The sequence below is a fragment of the Lepidothrix coronata genome, unplaced genomic scaffold (genome assembly GCF_001604755.1).
Source record: "Lepidothrix coronata isolate B3197 unplaced genomic scaffold, Lepidothrix_coronata-1.0 Scaffold13, whole genome shotgun sequence".
NCBI lineage: Eukaryota > Metazoa > Chordata > Aves > Passeriformes > Pipridae > Lepidothrix > Lepidothrix coronata.
The window spans coordinates 8862734-8880409 of NW_016690193.1; the positions used below are offsets into that span (position 1 = coordinate 8862734).

The 17676-nt window shown below is 36.6% G+C and overlaps 1 protein-coding gene across 4 annotated transcripts in view; it reads right to left on the minus strand.

Moving 5' to 3' along the window:
* SPOCK3 (sparc/osteonectin, cwcv and kazal-like domains proteoglycan (testican) 3) overlaps positions 1 to 17676 on the minus strand; it is a 171926-nt gene that overhangs the window by 13921 nt on the left and 140329 nt on the right. For all 4 annotated transcript variants that reach the window (XM_017805989.1, XM_017805988.1, XM_017805990.1 and 1 more), the window contains one exon: positions 4505 to 4624. In XM_017805989.1, coding sequence (XP_017661478.1) covers positions 4505 to 4624 — 120 coding nt within the window. The remainder of the gene's footprint in view (positions 1 to 4504; positions 4625 to 17676) is intronic.

Consider the following 17676-nt stretch of genomic DNA (forward strand, 5'->3'; position numbering starts at 1 on the left):
GGTGTTTTAAAGAATTTTATGGAGGGGGAGAGGGAAGGGGAAGCAAGATGAATCCTATTGCTGGAGGCTATCAGTTTCCTAATATCTTGAGAGTTAAGATGAAATGTATTATTTGGGACACCCAATTGACCATTTTATTAATAGCTGTGATTGTTAAAGAAAAGTAGAAGATATCTGAGGAGGAATAAATAAAATGCTATAATAAACATCTACATATACTTCATTGTGTATAAGAAGAATTCTGTAAAAAACAGAGTCAAAACCAACTTTAGTCAATAATACTGATTTTGTTCATTCAGAGTCTGAATTTTAAGTAGAGATGAATTAACTAAAATCCTTGATCAGAATTACTTCTATGCTGGATTTCTTCTTCCAGACTCTTGCATTAAGGATGTCTTTGCATAAGCTAACCTGATACATGCAGAAATTCATTAGAAGAACCTTTTCTTTCTAGTAAACTAGAATTATAGTTCAGGTTGCCAGCCTGTACAACTTTGCAGTACAGCTTATGTGACATTTTCTGAGATAATCTCAGGAATTAGACAAATTCCCAGGCAGTCAGCATCTTGAAGACATCAAAAACACTGTTTAAAACCACAATTTTTTCTAGCTCTTATAACTATACAGTGAGTATATGGAAGAGTACCGACAAGAGTAAGAAAAACATTATTGTTCTGCTTAGAAGTTGTCTGTACCTCAGAATTTCCAAATATGCTTCAGCAATGAAGATCAGTGAATTGTAATTTATCACTGCATACTGTCAGTTTGTCTCTTCATTGATAAAGAATTTAGGAAAGTCAGAAGGAAATAAAAACCTCCAAGCAAAAATCTGAAGTTGCTTATTTTATTTACCTTTCTTTACAAAATTGGACTTTTCCTTCTGCAAGTTTGTATGGGGATTTGTCAATTTTAGTGTAATAATATCTTACTATGCTAGTTCTAGACAAGCCAATTATAAGTAATTTTATTTTCAGACTACTTGTATTTTTATGTTATTTTCAAAATTATTAGTGTATTAGACTCCAATAATCATATTATTTCCAAGGCATAAGATTCTCTTACCTTTGGCCTCTGGTCTTTCATCTTCTAACATGACAAGGTGCACAAGTATTCTTAAGAAACAGACTGCCTGTTAGCAGAAATATTTGTAGGACTATGGTAATTTTTGTGCTTTGCATATGAGACATTAATTTTGTGTTTTATCGCACAAAATTAATATAGAAATAGAACAGTATTTTAATAGACTTTAAATAGGTATATAAAATGTCACTTATTTTTAAATTTCATATTTTCCTACCCATATGGGAAAAATAATGGGGTTATTATTGCAGTATGAGGTAAAGCATCCCTTTTCCCTTTGTGTCATCTATTTAGACCTCAAATGGTGTGAGGAAAAGATTTAAGTTTTTATATAGCATTTATGTTAATGATACTTCTAGATATATTCCATTTGACCACAAATAGACACAAAAGGGATTTTGGAAACAAAACCCTTTTTTTTTGTTTTGAAATATTCTAGTCTAACTTACTAATAAGATTCAGCTTTGGAAAAAAAAAGTGTCAGTAAAACAAAATGACCTTATTCTTTTAAAAACACAGCAACGTAGGCACCTTACATTTTTAACTTGTTATCAAAATATTGATGGCTCCAGCAGAACAACTTAAACACTGTCGTTTGGTTTGCTTAGAAGTAATATGAATGATTTTATGGATCAATGTGGACTATTTAATAGCTGAAACAACTCTGAAAAACACCAGCAAGGCACTACACACTTGCACCACATCTGCCTTGGTCAGAAGAACCGTGCCCAAGTCTTTTAATAAATCCTGTTCCAAGTGCCACCAGAGAGACTGAAATATGAGAAATCCTAAACACAAACAAGCAGAAAGGATGTCACAAATTGCTTTTTTAAATGTAGTTTTTCAGTGAGGAAGGAACTTTATGACAAGAATAAAGGATAGCCTGGGAAAAAAGGTGCCAAAACAAATTTTTAACTCCCCAAGGGTAATGAACAACTCCAGGGATTTGCTAGAATAATTAGGATGCTGAAAGAGGAAGTTGCGTTCAGGTGGTTTTTTTGTCACAGCTATTGTTCCGTACAGACCACTAAGCCTCATGAGCTAAGTTTAAATTCATTATACATGGTAAGTTCTTTGCAAGATTTATTTGTAGGTGTAGCTTTCTGATATCCTCAAAACAGGGGCTGGCCAGCTCTGGTATATTTGTGTATCAATATGCCTAATGTCTCTGACCTCCTATTACTTTGGAGAGAGACTTAGAGGGATATTACTTGAGAGCTTAAGTCTTCAAGAACAATTTTAAGAACCGCCTCATATTATTAGAAAGGACATTACCGCGTTGAATGGTTATCATTATTTCTTGTTTCTTTATGCGTTTACAGGGACATTTCCTTGTAAATCACAGACATATTAATTCCTCATAAAAGGAAATAATGCCTCAAATTAGAAATTTTGAAGTACAGAAATGTACATACTAGAAAAAATAGATAGTTGCACTAACGAAACCAGTTTTAAGATAATTTGTGCATCTCAAAATCCGCAAAGGAAAAAACTATTACTGAACATCTATTAATTCCATTGCTTTCTGTCTATAGATGGACTGCCTTTCTGCAGTAGCCTCTCAAATTAATACAATCACGTAAATATTGGTTATCTATAACATCAAGTAAGTACTGCACAAATGGAATCTTTCATATCTGAAAGCAATATTTTTTCCCAATTAGCTATATGCAGTTTGAGTAACTGCCCACAGTGCTAAAACACTGATCTCTAAACAGTCTCTATATAGTTCAAATGTTTTTGTGAAGCACTGTGGGTTTTTAATTTTGCAAAGAAAAAGAAAAGAAGAAAATACAGGACAAACTAAATGTCTCATATGTAACCATTTTCTAGAATTTGATTTACTTTGTTTTAGTAAAAATAAAATAAACATGCCGAACCCTATCATCACACTTCCATCTAATTTAGAATCAGGATAGGAATAAATTAGTATTTCATACAACATTCTGATTTCTAGTACCATGATACAAACATAAGTCAAACATCTCTGACATCATGATATTGACAGGGAATTTAAAGTCAGCAGTGCACAGGAAACAGATTTTTCCACATAGATTGCACCTTCTTACCTGCTGATGAAAAAGAGCTCTGCAAAGATTATTCTTAGCCATCCAAATCAACTCTTGATTCTACTCTCAAAAAAATGATAGAATAGGATCCAATCTAACTTGTGCCTTAAATTTCAGATACCCTCTAAAATATATTCGTATTCTTTACACTGTCAAAGAAGAGGACTTTAAGGTTTCCAAAACTGACAAGATCCAAAAATTCAAGAGACTCCTGCACTATTAGTCACACATATTAAAATCTTAGATCTTAAGTCCAAATACAGTCCTTGATTGCTATTATAAAGTAAAAATTTGCAAACCAACCAGTGGCAAAAAAATTAGTATATTATATCCACATACACATCATAATACAGTTGACTGTCTCAAGTATAGATTGAAGGTCTTATTAATACCATCTGTGTGCTTGGGGAAAAAAGGCCAAAAAAGATGTCTAAGGGTAAAATCTCACAGGCTTAAGAACTTTGTGCTTGCACTACATCATACTTAGATGAACAAATCATACAATAAAATGATATTTCCTATTAAATTAAATTAATGGATTTTTTGAAAAAAGAAAAAGTAATGCCACAAATTGCAATCAAACAAAAGCAAAGAAAAATAATAAAAAATAAAGATTTCAAATACTCAAAAGAGCTAATAATAAAATAAGTAAAGTAAGAAGCTGGTGGTGGCCAAGTTCCGTGAAACATACACTGGAAGAATTCATAGTTTGCTCTTCATATTAAGCAAAGGTACAGTTTTATGGCTTAACAAATCTAATTTGACTCTGCCTCACAGTAGGACATCACTCTTGAAACTATTAATGCACACTTCAACTGCTATTTTAAATAAGCTCTTTGATAATCACATCTTAAAGTTTTACTGCTTTCCACAACAGAAGAAACTATTTAAGTATTTGAGAGGGTTAAAACAAATTATGACCCTTACTGTTTCCATTTCATTAGTACTCCTGAGTCTTTCCCAGTTTCAAGTTTATCCTTGAAAATTCCTTTTTATTTACAAGCTCCTTTTCTGTGTGTTTTTCTTTACCAGTACCTACAGTGGCATCACATAGCAACAATGGGTCACACATAATTACACTCCTTTGTATTTTTTCTTTCAATTTGATAGCATTCACAAATAAAAGCATTCTGAATGGTAGCTGTCCTGCCAAATAATGTTGGAAGTTTAAAGTGAACATTGTCTGTTAGTACTAAGCCATAAGTAAGAAATTAACTTTAGAAAAGCCCGAAGTTATGATTTGGTACACATGCCTATTTAAATCATGTGAGAATAAGGCAAGTCGTAGCAACAGAAATACCAAAGTAGAAAAGAATCAAAGAAAACATCAAATAAGACAAGTAAAAATCTCTTACTGGTTCTTTCAGGCCTTTGAACAATCCTAGTCTTCTTATTCTGAATTCCACTTTCATGAAGTGCCTTAAACCAGTCTCTCAATCTGTTCGCTACTTCCCTGAATTCCAGGTCACTGCACACTGAAAAACAAAACACAGAGCTGTTTAATATTTTTCTCCAAGGTGCTAAATAGAACTTTTCAAAGTATGCTAAAAATAAAAAAAAAGGGAAAAAACCTCCATGAAAACCAAAGAACACAAAATAATTCAAACATATATGTTCCACAGATTTCTTAATTAATAAAATTCATTTGCATTACTTAGGTATGCCTTCAAAACCCAATTAAGGTCCTCAGAAATAAATGCCTGATGTATAAAGGAATTATGAAACTACATACACCTAGAAATTAAAAACTTCCTTTGCAAACTACTGCAAAGTTCTTTAAACAGTTCTAGCACAGATATTTTCACATCTTACTGCAGATGGGGCTGTATATCAGGGACACCTATGACAGTCTTTTGGCATTTCATTTTCATGGTCATTAAGGCAATACTAATGAAACTCCTACCAACATAGGTCAGAGATGTAATTTAGGCATATAACGCAGGAACACCCAATTTGCTTCCCCCTATGTTGAAGCATAAAAAGGGGGAATAGGGTTGACAGCAAAAGTGCTTAAAGAGTGTGCTGGAATATTAGTTGATTGAATGAAGTTTCACAAGCCAAATTCGTGAGCACCTAACTGCAAAGTGGCAACTGTACAGCTGCTTGCTAATAGAAGATACCCTTCCCAGAATTCCATTTTGTCATGTGCTTGAGAAAAGCTAGGAGAAGACAAGAGAAGTAATAGTATCTAGAAGATGACAAGAGCAGAATGGATGAAAAGAACGGAAAGAGTACTGGATATCTCCATCCCAAGGTAACAAAATACCTTCCACTGTCATTGTCAGCAGTTATCACTTCCAAATCGGGATCACTCTACAGGTCTACCAGTAACTGACTAAGGTACAATCTGAACAGTTCATACCTAAGTATGCAGAGCTTCACAGTGACACTCTTAAAAACAGATCTCCAGTTCAGCTTACTTTTCCTTTATTATGTAGCAATCCAATATATTTGTTGACACAGCCTTCAGCACTTCATTAAATTGAACAACACTGTGAAACACCTATCTGTATTTTAGAGTAAGATTGAAACGTCACTATGCCAACAACTATCAATGTCTGTACAACTGCAAGCATGTAAGCATTTGATTATTTAGTCGTTGCTGAAGTCTCTCTTGATACTTTGATTCTATCCATGAAAGACTTAGGCACAATTTATACATACATTTGCATATACTGTGAACTGATATTTTTATAAAACTTGTATTTGTGCTTTTCTCTTGTGTAATGGAACAATTTTTTTCTGATAATTTGATAGGGAACTAAGAAAAATGCATGATAAAGAGGCATGTGTACTCAAAAAAATGTTGTATGACAAGAATCAGATAAAAATGGTCTCCTGAACCAAGACTACATCTCGGAATTCAAACTTGTGGGATTTCTATGTTGCCACAAAGATACCTTCCTTTACCAACCCTTGCAATCAGCAAGGGTCAGCACAAATAATCAGAATCAGCCATTAACTTGTGTCACCTTATTCCTCTTTAATTTCCCCTCCCATTACAGGTGTGTAATTACAGGGTTTGTGTGGCCAGGTTTTGGTAGCAGGGGGCTCCAGGCCTCCCCCATGTCCGACAGACCCCCTGCCAGCCAGGTCCAGGATGGACCTGCCACTGGTGAAGGCTGAGCCCATCAGGAATGATAATGTATTTAAGAAGTTAAAAAAAAGTTACTATGCAGATGTAATTGCGGACAGAGAAGAGTGGAGTGAAAGGAACATGTTAAAGGAACAGCTCTGCAGACACCAAGGTCAGTAGAGAAGGAGGGGAGGAGATGCTCCAGGTGCCAGAGCTGGGATTCCCCTGCAGCCCATGGTGCAGACCATGGTGAAACAGGCTGTCCCCCTGCAACCCATGCAGGACCATGGAGGAGCAGAGATCCACTTGCAGCCGGAGCAGGTGGATGCCTGAAAGTAGGCTGTGAACCCATAGGAAACCTGTGCTGGCCCAGGTTCCTGGCGGGGACCTGCAGACCCATGGAGAGAGAAGCCCATGCTGGAGCAGTTTTCCTGGTAGAACTTGTGATCCTGAGGGGGACTCACACTGGAGCAGGCTGTGCCTGAAGGACTGTACACTGTGAAAAAGTGATCCACACTGCAGCAGTTTGTGGAGAACTGTTGCCTGTGGGATGGAATCATGTTGGAGAAGTTTGGACTCGATCCTGTGGGAGGGACCCCACAGCCGAGCAGGGGGCAGGAGAAAGAGGCATAAATGACCTGTGATGAACTGCCTGCAACCCCTATTCCCCATCTCCCTGCACCACTGCAGGGGAGGAGGTAGAGGTTGGGAAGGAGAGAGGGCAGGGTAAGGTGTTTTTAAGATTTATTTTTCTTCTCATTATCCTGCTCTGATTTTGTTACTAACAAATTCAATAATGTCCCTAAACTGATTTTGTTTTCCCTGTGATGTTATTTGATGAGTGATCTCTCCTGGTCCTTATCTCAACCCATGAACTTTTCAATGCATTTTCTCTCCCCCATCCACTTGTGTAGGGCAGTGATAAAGTGGCTTTGGTGGGTGCCCGGCATCCAGCCAGGGTCAACCCACTACAAGGTGAAATAGAATAATATTGTTCCCTCTTTTAATTACCCTCCTTTAGTTTAAGAGAAAGACTTTTAGAATTGAATCCAAGGATATGGAGCACAGCACAATCATCAGGGGTACCTGACCTGCCATCTAACCACTTTGATATATCTACCCTGCACAATACTGTTTAATATCACCACAGGTCCCAGAAATAACACAGCTACACTAATGTGGTGGACTGACCTGACTATCTCCATCTACTTCTAAGCTCTCTGTATGCAGTGCTACTCTGATTAATTTTCTCTTCCTTTTTGTTTCAGAATAAAGTCATACTTCTATACTGTGGCCAAAACTTCTAAAGTATTATTTGTACATTCTGCATAAACTGAGGGCCTAAGAGTAGAGAAAGAATCCCACTTAAAGTTCCATGTATCAAGTCAGCCATATATACACAGAAAAACTGAAGTCTTACAACGTGAGTTATTAAAAAGTTAAAAAATCCTTTCTAACAACTTCAGCATGCAAAAGGTAGGACTTTGAATGTTGAAGAACTTCAAATATATCATTTTTTTTCTTCTAAAAGCACTTATTACTTCAGATTTTTGTTCCCATTTTGACATGTAAAAAGGAAAGCAGCAAAATAGCCTTTAAAATAGTGAAATAAACAATTTAATTTCCTCTCGCACAGAAACTTACCAATAAGTTTTGTTCGACTTTTCAAGAACATTCAGAACATTTTTTAATGGATATAAAGTAGAAAGTCGTCAGAAGTCGTAAGAAGCAGAGAACAGTATCCAGACATTATCACAAACACAACTGTTTTTCAGAGAAGCTGGGCTGCAGAATGTTAAGTTATGCTTAAGTAAAGTCTTTAAGACACAAAAAATGTCAGGTATATTTACTGACAGTGTATACATTTGGCTTTGTTTCTAAATCTGTATCACGCCTCAGTACAGTACCTGCCTCAGCACTCCACTTTAACTCGTGGATTTATGTGAATAAACTTCATATTCTGTAGCAGAGATGATCAACCCACCAATCCGTTCACTAGGATGCTATTTGCCATTGAAACATGCTAGCTCAGGGTTATGTTATATGAGGAAAAATTATATTAATGAATGGGTTGATAAATTCTAGAATATGTTTAGGGACTTTTCATCCCAGTGAAGATGCATGGTACTGAAATTATTGCACAAATTGGTCTGTACTGATTTAAAATAGGTCAAGATGAGATAATACAGATCTATTCAGACTATGATTTCACCTGATAGACTGGGAGATGAATTTTTAATGGCGAAAGACAGACAGTAAAGGTTGTAGAAGGTTAGACAGTAATCAAAAAATGCATATTAAATCACATGAATCCAGTCAGGAATCTGCCTAGAAGTACTTCTGTTTTTGTATAATGACAGTGCAAGGCAATCCTCCCATTACAATCAATTCTAGTAGCCACTAAGAGAATTAGTACAAGGTAGTATGAAGTCAGTAGCTCAAAGGTTACTGGGGTCTCCTGTCATTTTGAACAATGAGACTGTCTTCTAAAACCAACATCTATGACTATGAAAAACATGAAGGCATCTGAAAACTTATAGGTGCTTAATCGAGAAATATCTTTATGATAAATATTATTTAAATGTTAGATGGAACCAACTGTTCAATCTGTTTTCACATACAGTAAATGTTATGATTTGTGTTGGCATTTGAATATAATTTACTGATTGAAAGTAAAACATTTGAAAATTCTGTATGTCTGTGTTATTTTAGTGCCTTTCAACTCAAGCTAATTAATGACGTAAAAATAGCATTACTGAAAGCTGTAAAGACATGCAGAACATATTTCAGGACTAGCATTATGGATCGAATTCCCTAACACATTTAAACAGTCTTAGCTTCCTGACATTACAGAAAGTAAGTTAACAGTGTTTATTTTTTATGTAAACAGAGACAGATATATAAAATTATCTGTAGATTAGTAAGTGTTAAAGGGACATTGACATAATAAGCACACAAGTACTGTTGTATCAAGGAGTAACTTTTGCTAAGTGAAGGGTCAAAAAAGTGATTTAATAAAAAAAACCAGCAATAAACACATCTCACACTACATAGCATCATTCACAATGCTATAGGGGGTGGCAAGGTTGCAGACAGAACCTGTGTGTTTCTGCTTACTCCGCAAAGAGAAACTTTCAGCTACTTTTTCAGCAGCAGACCTTCTATTCTAAGAGCAGAAGGTCTGACAGTTGGGAAGCAAGTTATACAAACCCAAAGAAATTATTAGTTCACAGCAGTAACTTAAGTGTAGAACTCAGCTATTGACCTCTCTTCTTTTGTGATCTGCTGCCAGAATATTCCTGAAGTTTTCATATAACCTAATATAATATTACACTTCCATTCCTGAATCCACCGATGGCCAGTTTGTCTGAAAACCATGATTTACTGATGATATGGCCAGTGGGATTAAGTTGTAGGAGAAAGATCAGGGCTTTGTTTCAGCGTGAGATGTGAAGCACTCTGCCCTGCCAGAAGGCACACTTCCAAGATGCAGTGTGGTACTCCACCAGTGCCTCACATGGTGGTGCTTGTCACACAACTCTATCCCGTGTTTTGAGAAACACAGCCCCTACAACCAGAGCTGCAGAAGGTCATCTCCAGCACGTACAATCACATTCAATCAGGCAGAACTGATTCACATATGTAATAAAATAACCAAGAAGTAAATATAAAGAGAGTATATGGACAACTTGAAGAACAGGGTACACATCAACTACCTCCTAGAGTAAACTAGAAATTACTCCATGTGAGATGGGTAACTCAGCAATCAGTGTGTGCTAAAGCAAGACTTCTTACCATTCAAACTTTCTACATATTGAAATCACTGCATATGACCACAGAATCACAGAAGAATTTATGCTGAAAGGGAACTCCAGAAGTTGTTCAGTCTTACTCTCTGCTAAAAGTAGGTCTAATTACATCAGGTTGTTCAGGACAGTGTCCAGTCATTCATGTCTTGTGACCATCATGCAATTCACATTAAGGTTCCTCACTGTATTAAAGACTACCCTTCTTAGAAAGGAACAATATACTACTATCACCTACGTTGTAACTCTATACTGTTCTCCCCGAAAAGTACAAGGGCATTTCCTCATGCTGTAACTTGAGGATTGCACCCATCTGTCCAGGATTGCTAGACATCCAGAAACCTGGTTATAGCAGCAATTCTGAATGAACTGTGAGCAGGATTATTTAGAGCAGTGCACAGCTGATGCTTATGTAGTCCAATACCTTTCAGTGTGTTACCTACCATTCATGCACTACCGTATGGCTGCACAGTAAATGTTAAACACCTGAGATGCACTGATTAACTACAATTCCAGCACCTACATTTGAAAGTACTTCTCAAAATACAGTAACCCTAATACTGCCATTAGAATTCAGTGCTGCCTTTAAAGACAGTATCTACTATAGTAAACTGGAACATTATGACAAGCATACCTACTCAGCATCAGTACCCTGGAAGGTTGCCAGTCTGCTAGGTTTATGAATTTAGCCCTGAGGAACTCATATTGCTTGAATTGAAAATTGATGGCTCCAGAATAAGGGCTAGTGCCCATTTGGCTAACTCTAAATGTCTCAGAATTGTATGCAAGTGATCTTACAGTTCCTGCAATATAGGGCAGCATTTCTAGCTCTGCATCATCTGATACAAATGGGACGAGTAACATACAGCAAAATGAAATGTAGTAGCAAAACCCAATACATTTGACAGAAGGACAAAAATCCCTTCAAACCTGTAGCTAAAGGATGGGACAGTCATTTCAGTCATCTTTTTACAGTCCCATATGTATAGTTAGAAGAGTTTGGTTTGAGTTTTTTTGTTGTTTGTTTGGTTTTTTTTGAAAGGCTGTAAACTGAAAATTTTCATATGTATATTTCTATTTTTATAAGCTGATGTTTATTAGCCATCTGTTACCTCTAGGGCCAGTGATTTTTGGAAGATACCTTGAAATTAACAAATAAAAGCATTCTGATTTCCTTACTATTTAACTAAACATAATGAATTTTCTACTTCACTTAGTCTATGTTATGAGATAATTAATACAAATGCTGCAGATACCGTATCAGGGAACTGCAGCTGCTTATTCTTACTGCTTCAAATTAATGTTCCATACTCACATTCCACTCATGATTAATGTTTCATAAAATTCAAAACTATTTCAATTAAATTACATTTTCATAAAATAAATCTGATCTTTTCGTGTCCTCACAGTTTTTAACACTTCACATTTAAATATAACAATGATGTCTGAGTGCAGGAAAAGCAGTAGTAACTACAACATACAAAATTATGTGTCAAGATACTATCTTCAACTTAAAATATATAAAATTACAAAAGCATTGCAATTAAATAAGACAATACTAATTCCTTAGTCTGCCAGAAGTACCACAGACCTATTGTGGAATTTGCTAATTTATTTTCTGGAGCATAATCAATATACATATAAGTCTTCCTTTGCTAACTGCTGCTAACCTTTAGTGTTGGTTATTTCTCATCATGCTCTGTTATTCTGAACTATTAATTTCTGAGGATGAAAATCTGTACATTGCATAGTAATGAAGATAGCAAAAAAAAGATAGCAAAGAGATATTCCACTCTTAGCGGTGAAAGCTTTTCAGACAGTCATATCCCAAAAGTGCTGTCATTTTCCAAATTCAGTTTTAAGGATTCCTGAAAGCACTACACAGCCCTGGTACAAAGTCTGGACATTCTTCCCTTCAAGGTCATGACTGACAGAGTCCTGCAAAGACTTTCTGCATTTGACATACAACCCTTTGAATCACAGCAGACAAAGATAAAAGGGTCCCTGGACAACGCTCTTTACAAAGAAAACTTAAAAATATGTATATATTATTTCAGTCTTTTAAAATAGCTATTTCCTGAAATCAGAAATGTTCAGTGCTGATAAGAGAATTTGAAAGTCTACCATATCAGGCAACTATGCACACAGAACCTGGAAGGGACTGATAGACCCTTCTTTCTATTGTGAGAGAAAATTATCATTGTGTCTCACTATGACTGTCTACTGTTTTGCACTTCTTCTCTGGCAGGGAAGGACAGCAGAATTGAACACTGTGCTCAAGAATTACCAGTTAGTAGAAATTATCATCATCATGGCTAGGCTTCACAAACAAAGATTTGAGGAGGGCTCTACCCCATTTGTTACAAGCGCGCTGGTGGCTAAAAAGGCCAATAAGAGATAGACACGTCTGGTTGCAAAAGGTACAGCAGAAAGACTCCTTAGGAGGTATATTCTGCAAGGCACGATTCTTTCTGTGTTGTCTTTTCTCCTCAAGAGTGATCCTGCGTGCTTTCTCAAAAGCATCAGCAGTGTTGTAGATGGCGTGTCTCCAGACCTCCCGACTGGAGGCCAGAGTAGACCAGTTATGGTGATCAATATGGTCAAGGCTGAGATGTTGTTTCAGGGAGTCCTTGCATCTTTTCTTCGGGGCTCCTCTCTTGCGGTAGCCAGTGGCAAGTTCACCATAAAGCAAGATCTTAGGGAGGCAGTGGTCCTTCATCCTTGAGACGTGCCCTGCCCAACGCAGCTGCATTCTCAGTAACATGGCCTCAATACTTGTGACAGCTGCTTGTTCTAGAACAGATGTATTGGTCACATAATCTGACCAGTGGATGTTTAGGATTGTACGGAGGCAGTGTTGATGGAAACGTTCTAGGAGTTGCAGGTGGTGGCGGTAGATGATCCATGATTCAGATCCGTATAAGAGAGTAGACAGCACTATGGCTCTGTAAACACTGATCTTTGTGCTTTTCCTCAAGTGTTTATTTCGCCAAACTCTTTTGTGGAGTTTTCCAAAAGCACTGTATGCCTTTGCTAACCTGTTGTCTATCTCTAAATCAATCTTACCATTAGATTGTAGAAATTAACTACACTCTGTTCTGCAAGTATCTGGCATAAAGGAATTGTACATCGTATCAGATCCCAATTAAGTCTAACAGATCCAAGGCTGCATTGCAGTAATTTTCTTCTTTTTGTATTTAGATTGTGATCTGATGCTTTAAACCACTTTGTACTTACCCTAACCATTTGCCTGTGTGTTCTTCTTGAATGTTTAATCACTAAAATTGCTCTTAATCACCTTAAATTGTTCATTGAAGAGCACAGTTGCCTTTACACCTTTCAGTGAGGACTGAGAGGGTAAAATCACTCCAATCTAACTAGCTATTTGTGTCTTCCCTAAAGTGAGGCCAACAGAGGTAGACAAGCTCTTTCTCTACTACTGAAGAAACCTATGACAGTTAATCCATTATACAGCAATGTAACAGCAGGACCCAATTTCCCTGGCACCCGAACTATATGCAGTGGGATGCAAACTCTACTACACTGTATCACCACCCCAATGAAATGAGAACACTACTTAAGTAAACGTAATCTGCAAATCTGCAGCTGTGTCTCCACACAAATTCACTAATCAAAAGTTGAAGGAGAAAGGCAGAAAGTAATGAGTTAAAAAAGATATGATTAGGGTACCAACATCCAAAATGTTTACAAATGCATATATGAAATATGTTAGCAAAGTGCAATTATGTTTTGCTAGTCTCTGCACTGAACACTAAATGGATTGTTCATTAATGTCTTATGTAGATCAGGGAATTTTTATGAGATGTATATGAATATTCATGGAAATATAAATTTATTTAGCCTTGGTAATTTTTAATGTGGTTATTCCTTATACATCTTTTAAATCCAAAAATCCTGTATTACTAACAGTGATCCTACTGAATTACAATTACTATTTCTGGAGAGGAAGAGGAAACTTGTTCAGTGCTGTTTTATAAATAAGTAATAAGGATATAAGAAGCATGCACTGGTGAGGCATGTGAATGTGTGAAAATATTGGAGGGTACAATGTCTGATAGAATACCATTTATTTGCAAGTTAAAGGACTATAAATCTGTTGCTTTTTTATTCATACAGTCTGCAGGAGGAAGTCCATGGAGAAAACTATTCCCAGAAGTATGTCTGAAAAGGGAACAGCTACTTTACCTCAGCAGAGAATCTGTCACTGAACTAACAGTGTGGATAACAAAGGACAAAGTCAAGGAGCAAAGCAATGAGATACATTATTTTAAGTGGGAATATACCCTTATGTGCCCTACTGTATTCCTTCACCCCCAAATTTGTGGCCCAGATATGGAGACCATGTCATGTTTAGTATAAGAAGAAATACACTAGTCATGACAGGTTTCAGGAAACGCTTCTTTTCCAGCTGCAGTTTTTTTGCATGAGACTACTGTCTACCTGCATGCAGTCTATCTGCATGGCTACTTTGCAAGCACAGAAGTTTTTGAAAGGAACTGCTTACAGTAAGCACAAATCAGCACCATGTGTACACAAAACAGAAAAAAGCTATCCTAAAATACTTATCATATTGAAATCAGTAGTAATATTCTTGCTGATTTCAGTACAGCCAGTACTTTGGTGCTGTCACTGGACAGCCCACTTTGGTGCTGTCTAAACCAGCTACTTGGTTTTTTGAAGAGGAAGGGAATTCTCACATTGATCAACATAGTGATGTTTTTTTAAACAATTTTGTTGACATTTTTCACAATGAAAAATTACATGTTGTAAGTTTTACAACATGTAAAAGAAAAGAAAAATATAACCTTTTTGTTTAAAAAAATATGACATTATTTTTTGAAAAAAATCTATTCAAGACAATGTATTGTATTTTAGACAAAATCGATATAATTAGAATGCATATTGTTTCTCCATATGGTGATTAAGAACCTGTCAAGACAAAAAGAGTATGGGCAATTAGAGATGCCAGGCAGTAATCTATTCAGTTATAGTTTTACTTGTTAATCATAAGCCATGAAAGGTATTTGAACTAACTGGATGTGCTGATTATCAGCACCACTGCCTACAGCTGAAAAGAACTGCCAAATGTCATCAACTGTGAACCTCTTCACTACCGCATCTGAGACTTCAAAACTATTGGCCATAATAATGGCATCACTGTGTTTACACTTCCACAGATTTTGCAAGCAGTCCAGAACAGTGACTGTGACATCAGCAAGAATCTGAAAATAATGCATCAGTAGCTGAGACTTCAAAACAAAACCAATACTTTAATTACTTTAAGAAATAACCAAATGCCTGCTGATAATGGTTTTGAAGACATCCTAGTAAGAGCAGTAAGAAATATTTATAATGTGAAATTATGTCTATTTTTTACACAAATTCCTTCCATCCTGTCACTAGCTCTGTTGCTTCCTCTGGATGCAGCCAAGGAACTTCACATCCCTCTTGAACTGTGGGGCCCAGACCCGCACGCAGCACTCCAGGAGAGGCCACCCCAAGGCTGAATGCAGTGGCACAGTCACCTCTGCTGACTGGCTGGTTGTGCCATGCTTGATGCTCCCCAGGATGGGCTTTGCCCCCTGGGCTGCCTGGACAGGCTGCTGACTCACACTGAGCTGCTGCCCATCAGCACCCCCAGATGGCTCTCTTGCAGGGTTGCTCTCCAGCCAGTCCTGTCCCAATTTAAACTTGTGTCCAGTGTTACTTAGCAATACTGTTTTCTTTCAGTATTAGTCAGCATGAAGGAGCTGCGTCCAAATAATACCAGTGTACAACATCTGGTCCATAGAAGTCAAAACCACACCTGCTACCACCATGAAACTGCTGTGTAAAATATCTGATGCAAACAAACAGCTTATCAAAACAAAATAAATGAGCACTGAACGTCTAGTCACTTCTTTAAGTCCAAAAATGCCTGAGAGTTAGGTAAGTATCTTAGAAGGAATTAATAAACAAGGAAACAGAAACCCTGACATTTTCAAAAGACACTGACATCAATCACCTGTGAAGAAGATGTAGGCAACAGCTCCTCTGATTACTCAGTCACTCAGCAGTGATGATAATTACAAGAAACTTCCTGAGGATACAGGCAGTGATAATGTCCCACAGGGGAGCAATTTACACAAACTCTCCAAAATCTTTCTGAAAAGTAGTCAACGAGGTACATAAGGTATCTAGATTTGATTTGTTTCTCATTTTCTACACACACAGAGAAACTTCCCAAAACAAAACAAAAACCAGATCACCTATTCAGCAGAAGATAGAAACATATAGTTCAATCTAAACATAAAAAAATAATGAGGTCTTCTCCTCTCTTCTACCTATATAAGGCAGCCAAGCACCTGCCTGGTGGGCACAAAACTCTGCACAAAACTCCCAAGCTTAAGGCATAATAAAGAATCATCATCTTCTTGCTATTCACATTTTCTTTTTTTTCCCTTTTCCCTTTCTAGGCTGCTTCTTTCCTTACTTCCTCACATTTTGAAGTGTCAAGAGCTAATGAGCCACACCTTATTTATATTTACTTGTACAGCACATAATCCAGATGTCCCATTTAATCACTTTGGTCTTGAAAATTTTTCCGTGAAAAGAAGTTATTTGTCAGTCAGCACATGTTTCCGTAACAGAACATCTTTCATCATTTCATATCTTTCATACTGTTTAACTGAGTGATTTTTTTTTTCTGGACCAAAACAGTATTTATTCTTTTTTTTAAAATACTAAAATGTAAAACATTTTACAGAAAGGTAAGATGCTGAACATTTTAATCTACATTAATTGACTGACATTTATGCAATCACTACAAAGAAAATGAATACTGTCATGTGTAATTTTTGAGTCCACATATAAACTTTTTCTCTCATAGTATTGAAAGAAGAAAGGAAATAGTCCCTTTTTTGTATGGCCTGATATGTCACAGGTTAAGAAATTCAAAGTTTTAAAAAAATTAAATAATGCAGTCTAACACTGAGACACTGATAGCAAAAAATAGGTCATCTATGAAGATCACAATATGCAGATACACTTTGTTTTCACAGTTACTGTTTGGCTTCCACTGCAAAAGGAATTTTCCATTGTTCAGAATCACACTGATGAGCATTTATAATGCTTGATAAGGATTTTATATGCACTTTTATTTTATATAACTTAATGATCCATGTCCATGTGGTACACTGAAACAAACTGCTCAACAATATAGGAAAAAAGTTCCCAGATTTCAGGTTTTTTAAAATGCTGGTTTTTATCTACCCCAAAACTCTGGAAGTAAAAAAGAATTTCCGATTATATGAGAACAAGATCAGAAGCTCTGATCAGACCCTTTCATGTTCAGCTCTCCCAGAAGGGTATACAGTTCTGAAGTCATTAAACCGCAAGCCTCCGGGACACACCAAACTCACTGTATATGCAGTGCAGGTGATCTGCACACATGGACTGGCTTAGGGCTTAACAAATGTATGCCAACACCATCAGTCTCTTTGCAAATGCCTTCTTAATGGATATATGCATTTCTATTTCCATTATGAAAGTCCTAAACTGCAAAAGAAACATTCTTCCCGTCTGAAGAAATCCTGCTTAGAGGTAGAGTAACAGAAAAAAGGAACAGTAGATTGTGCAATTATTC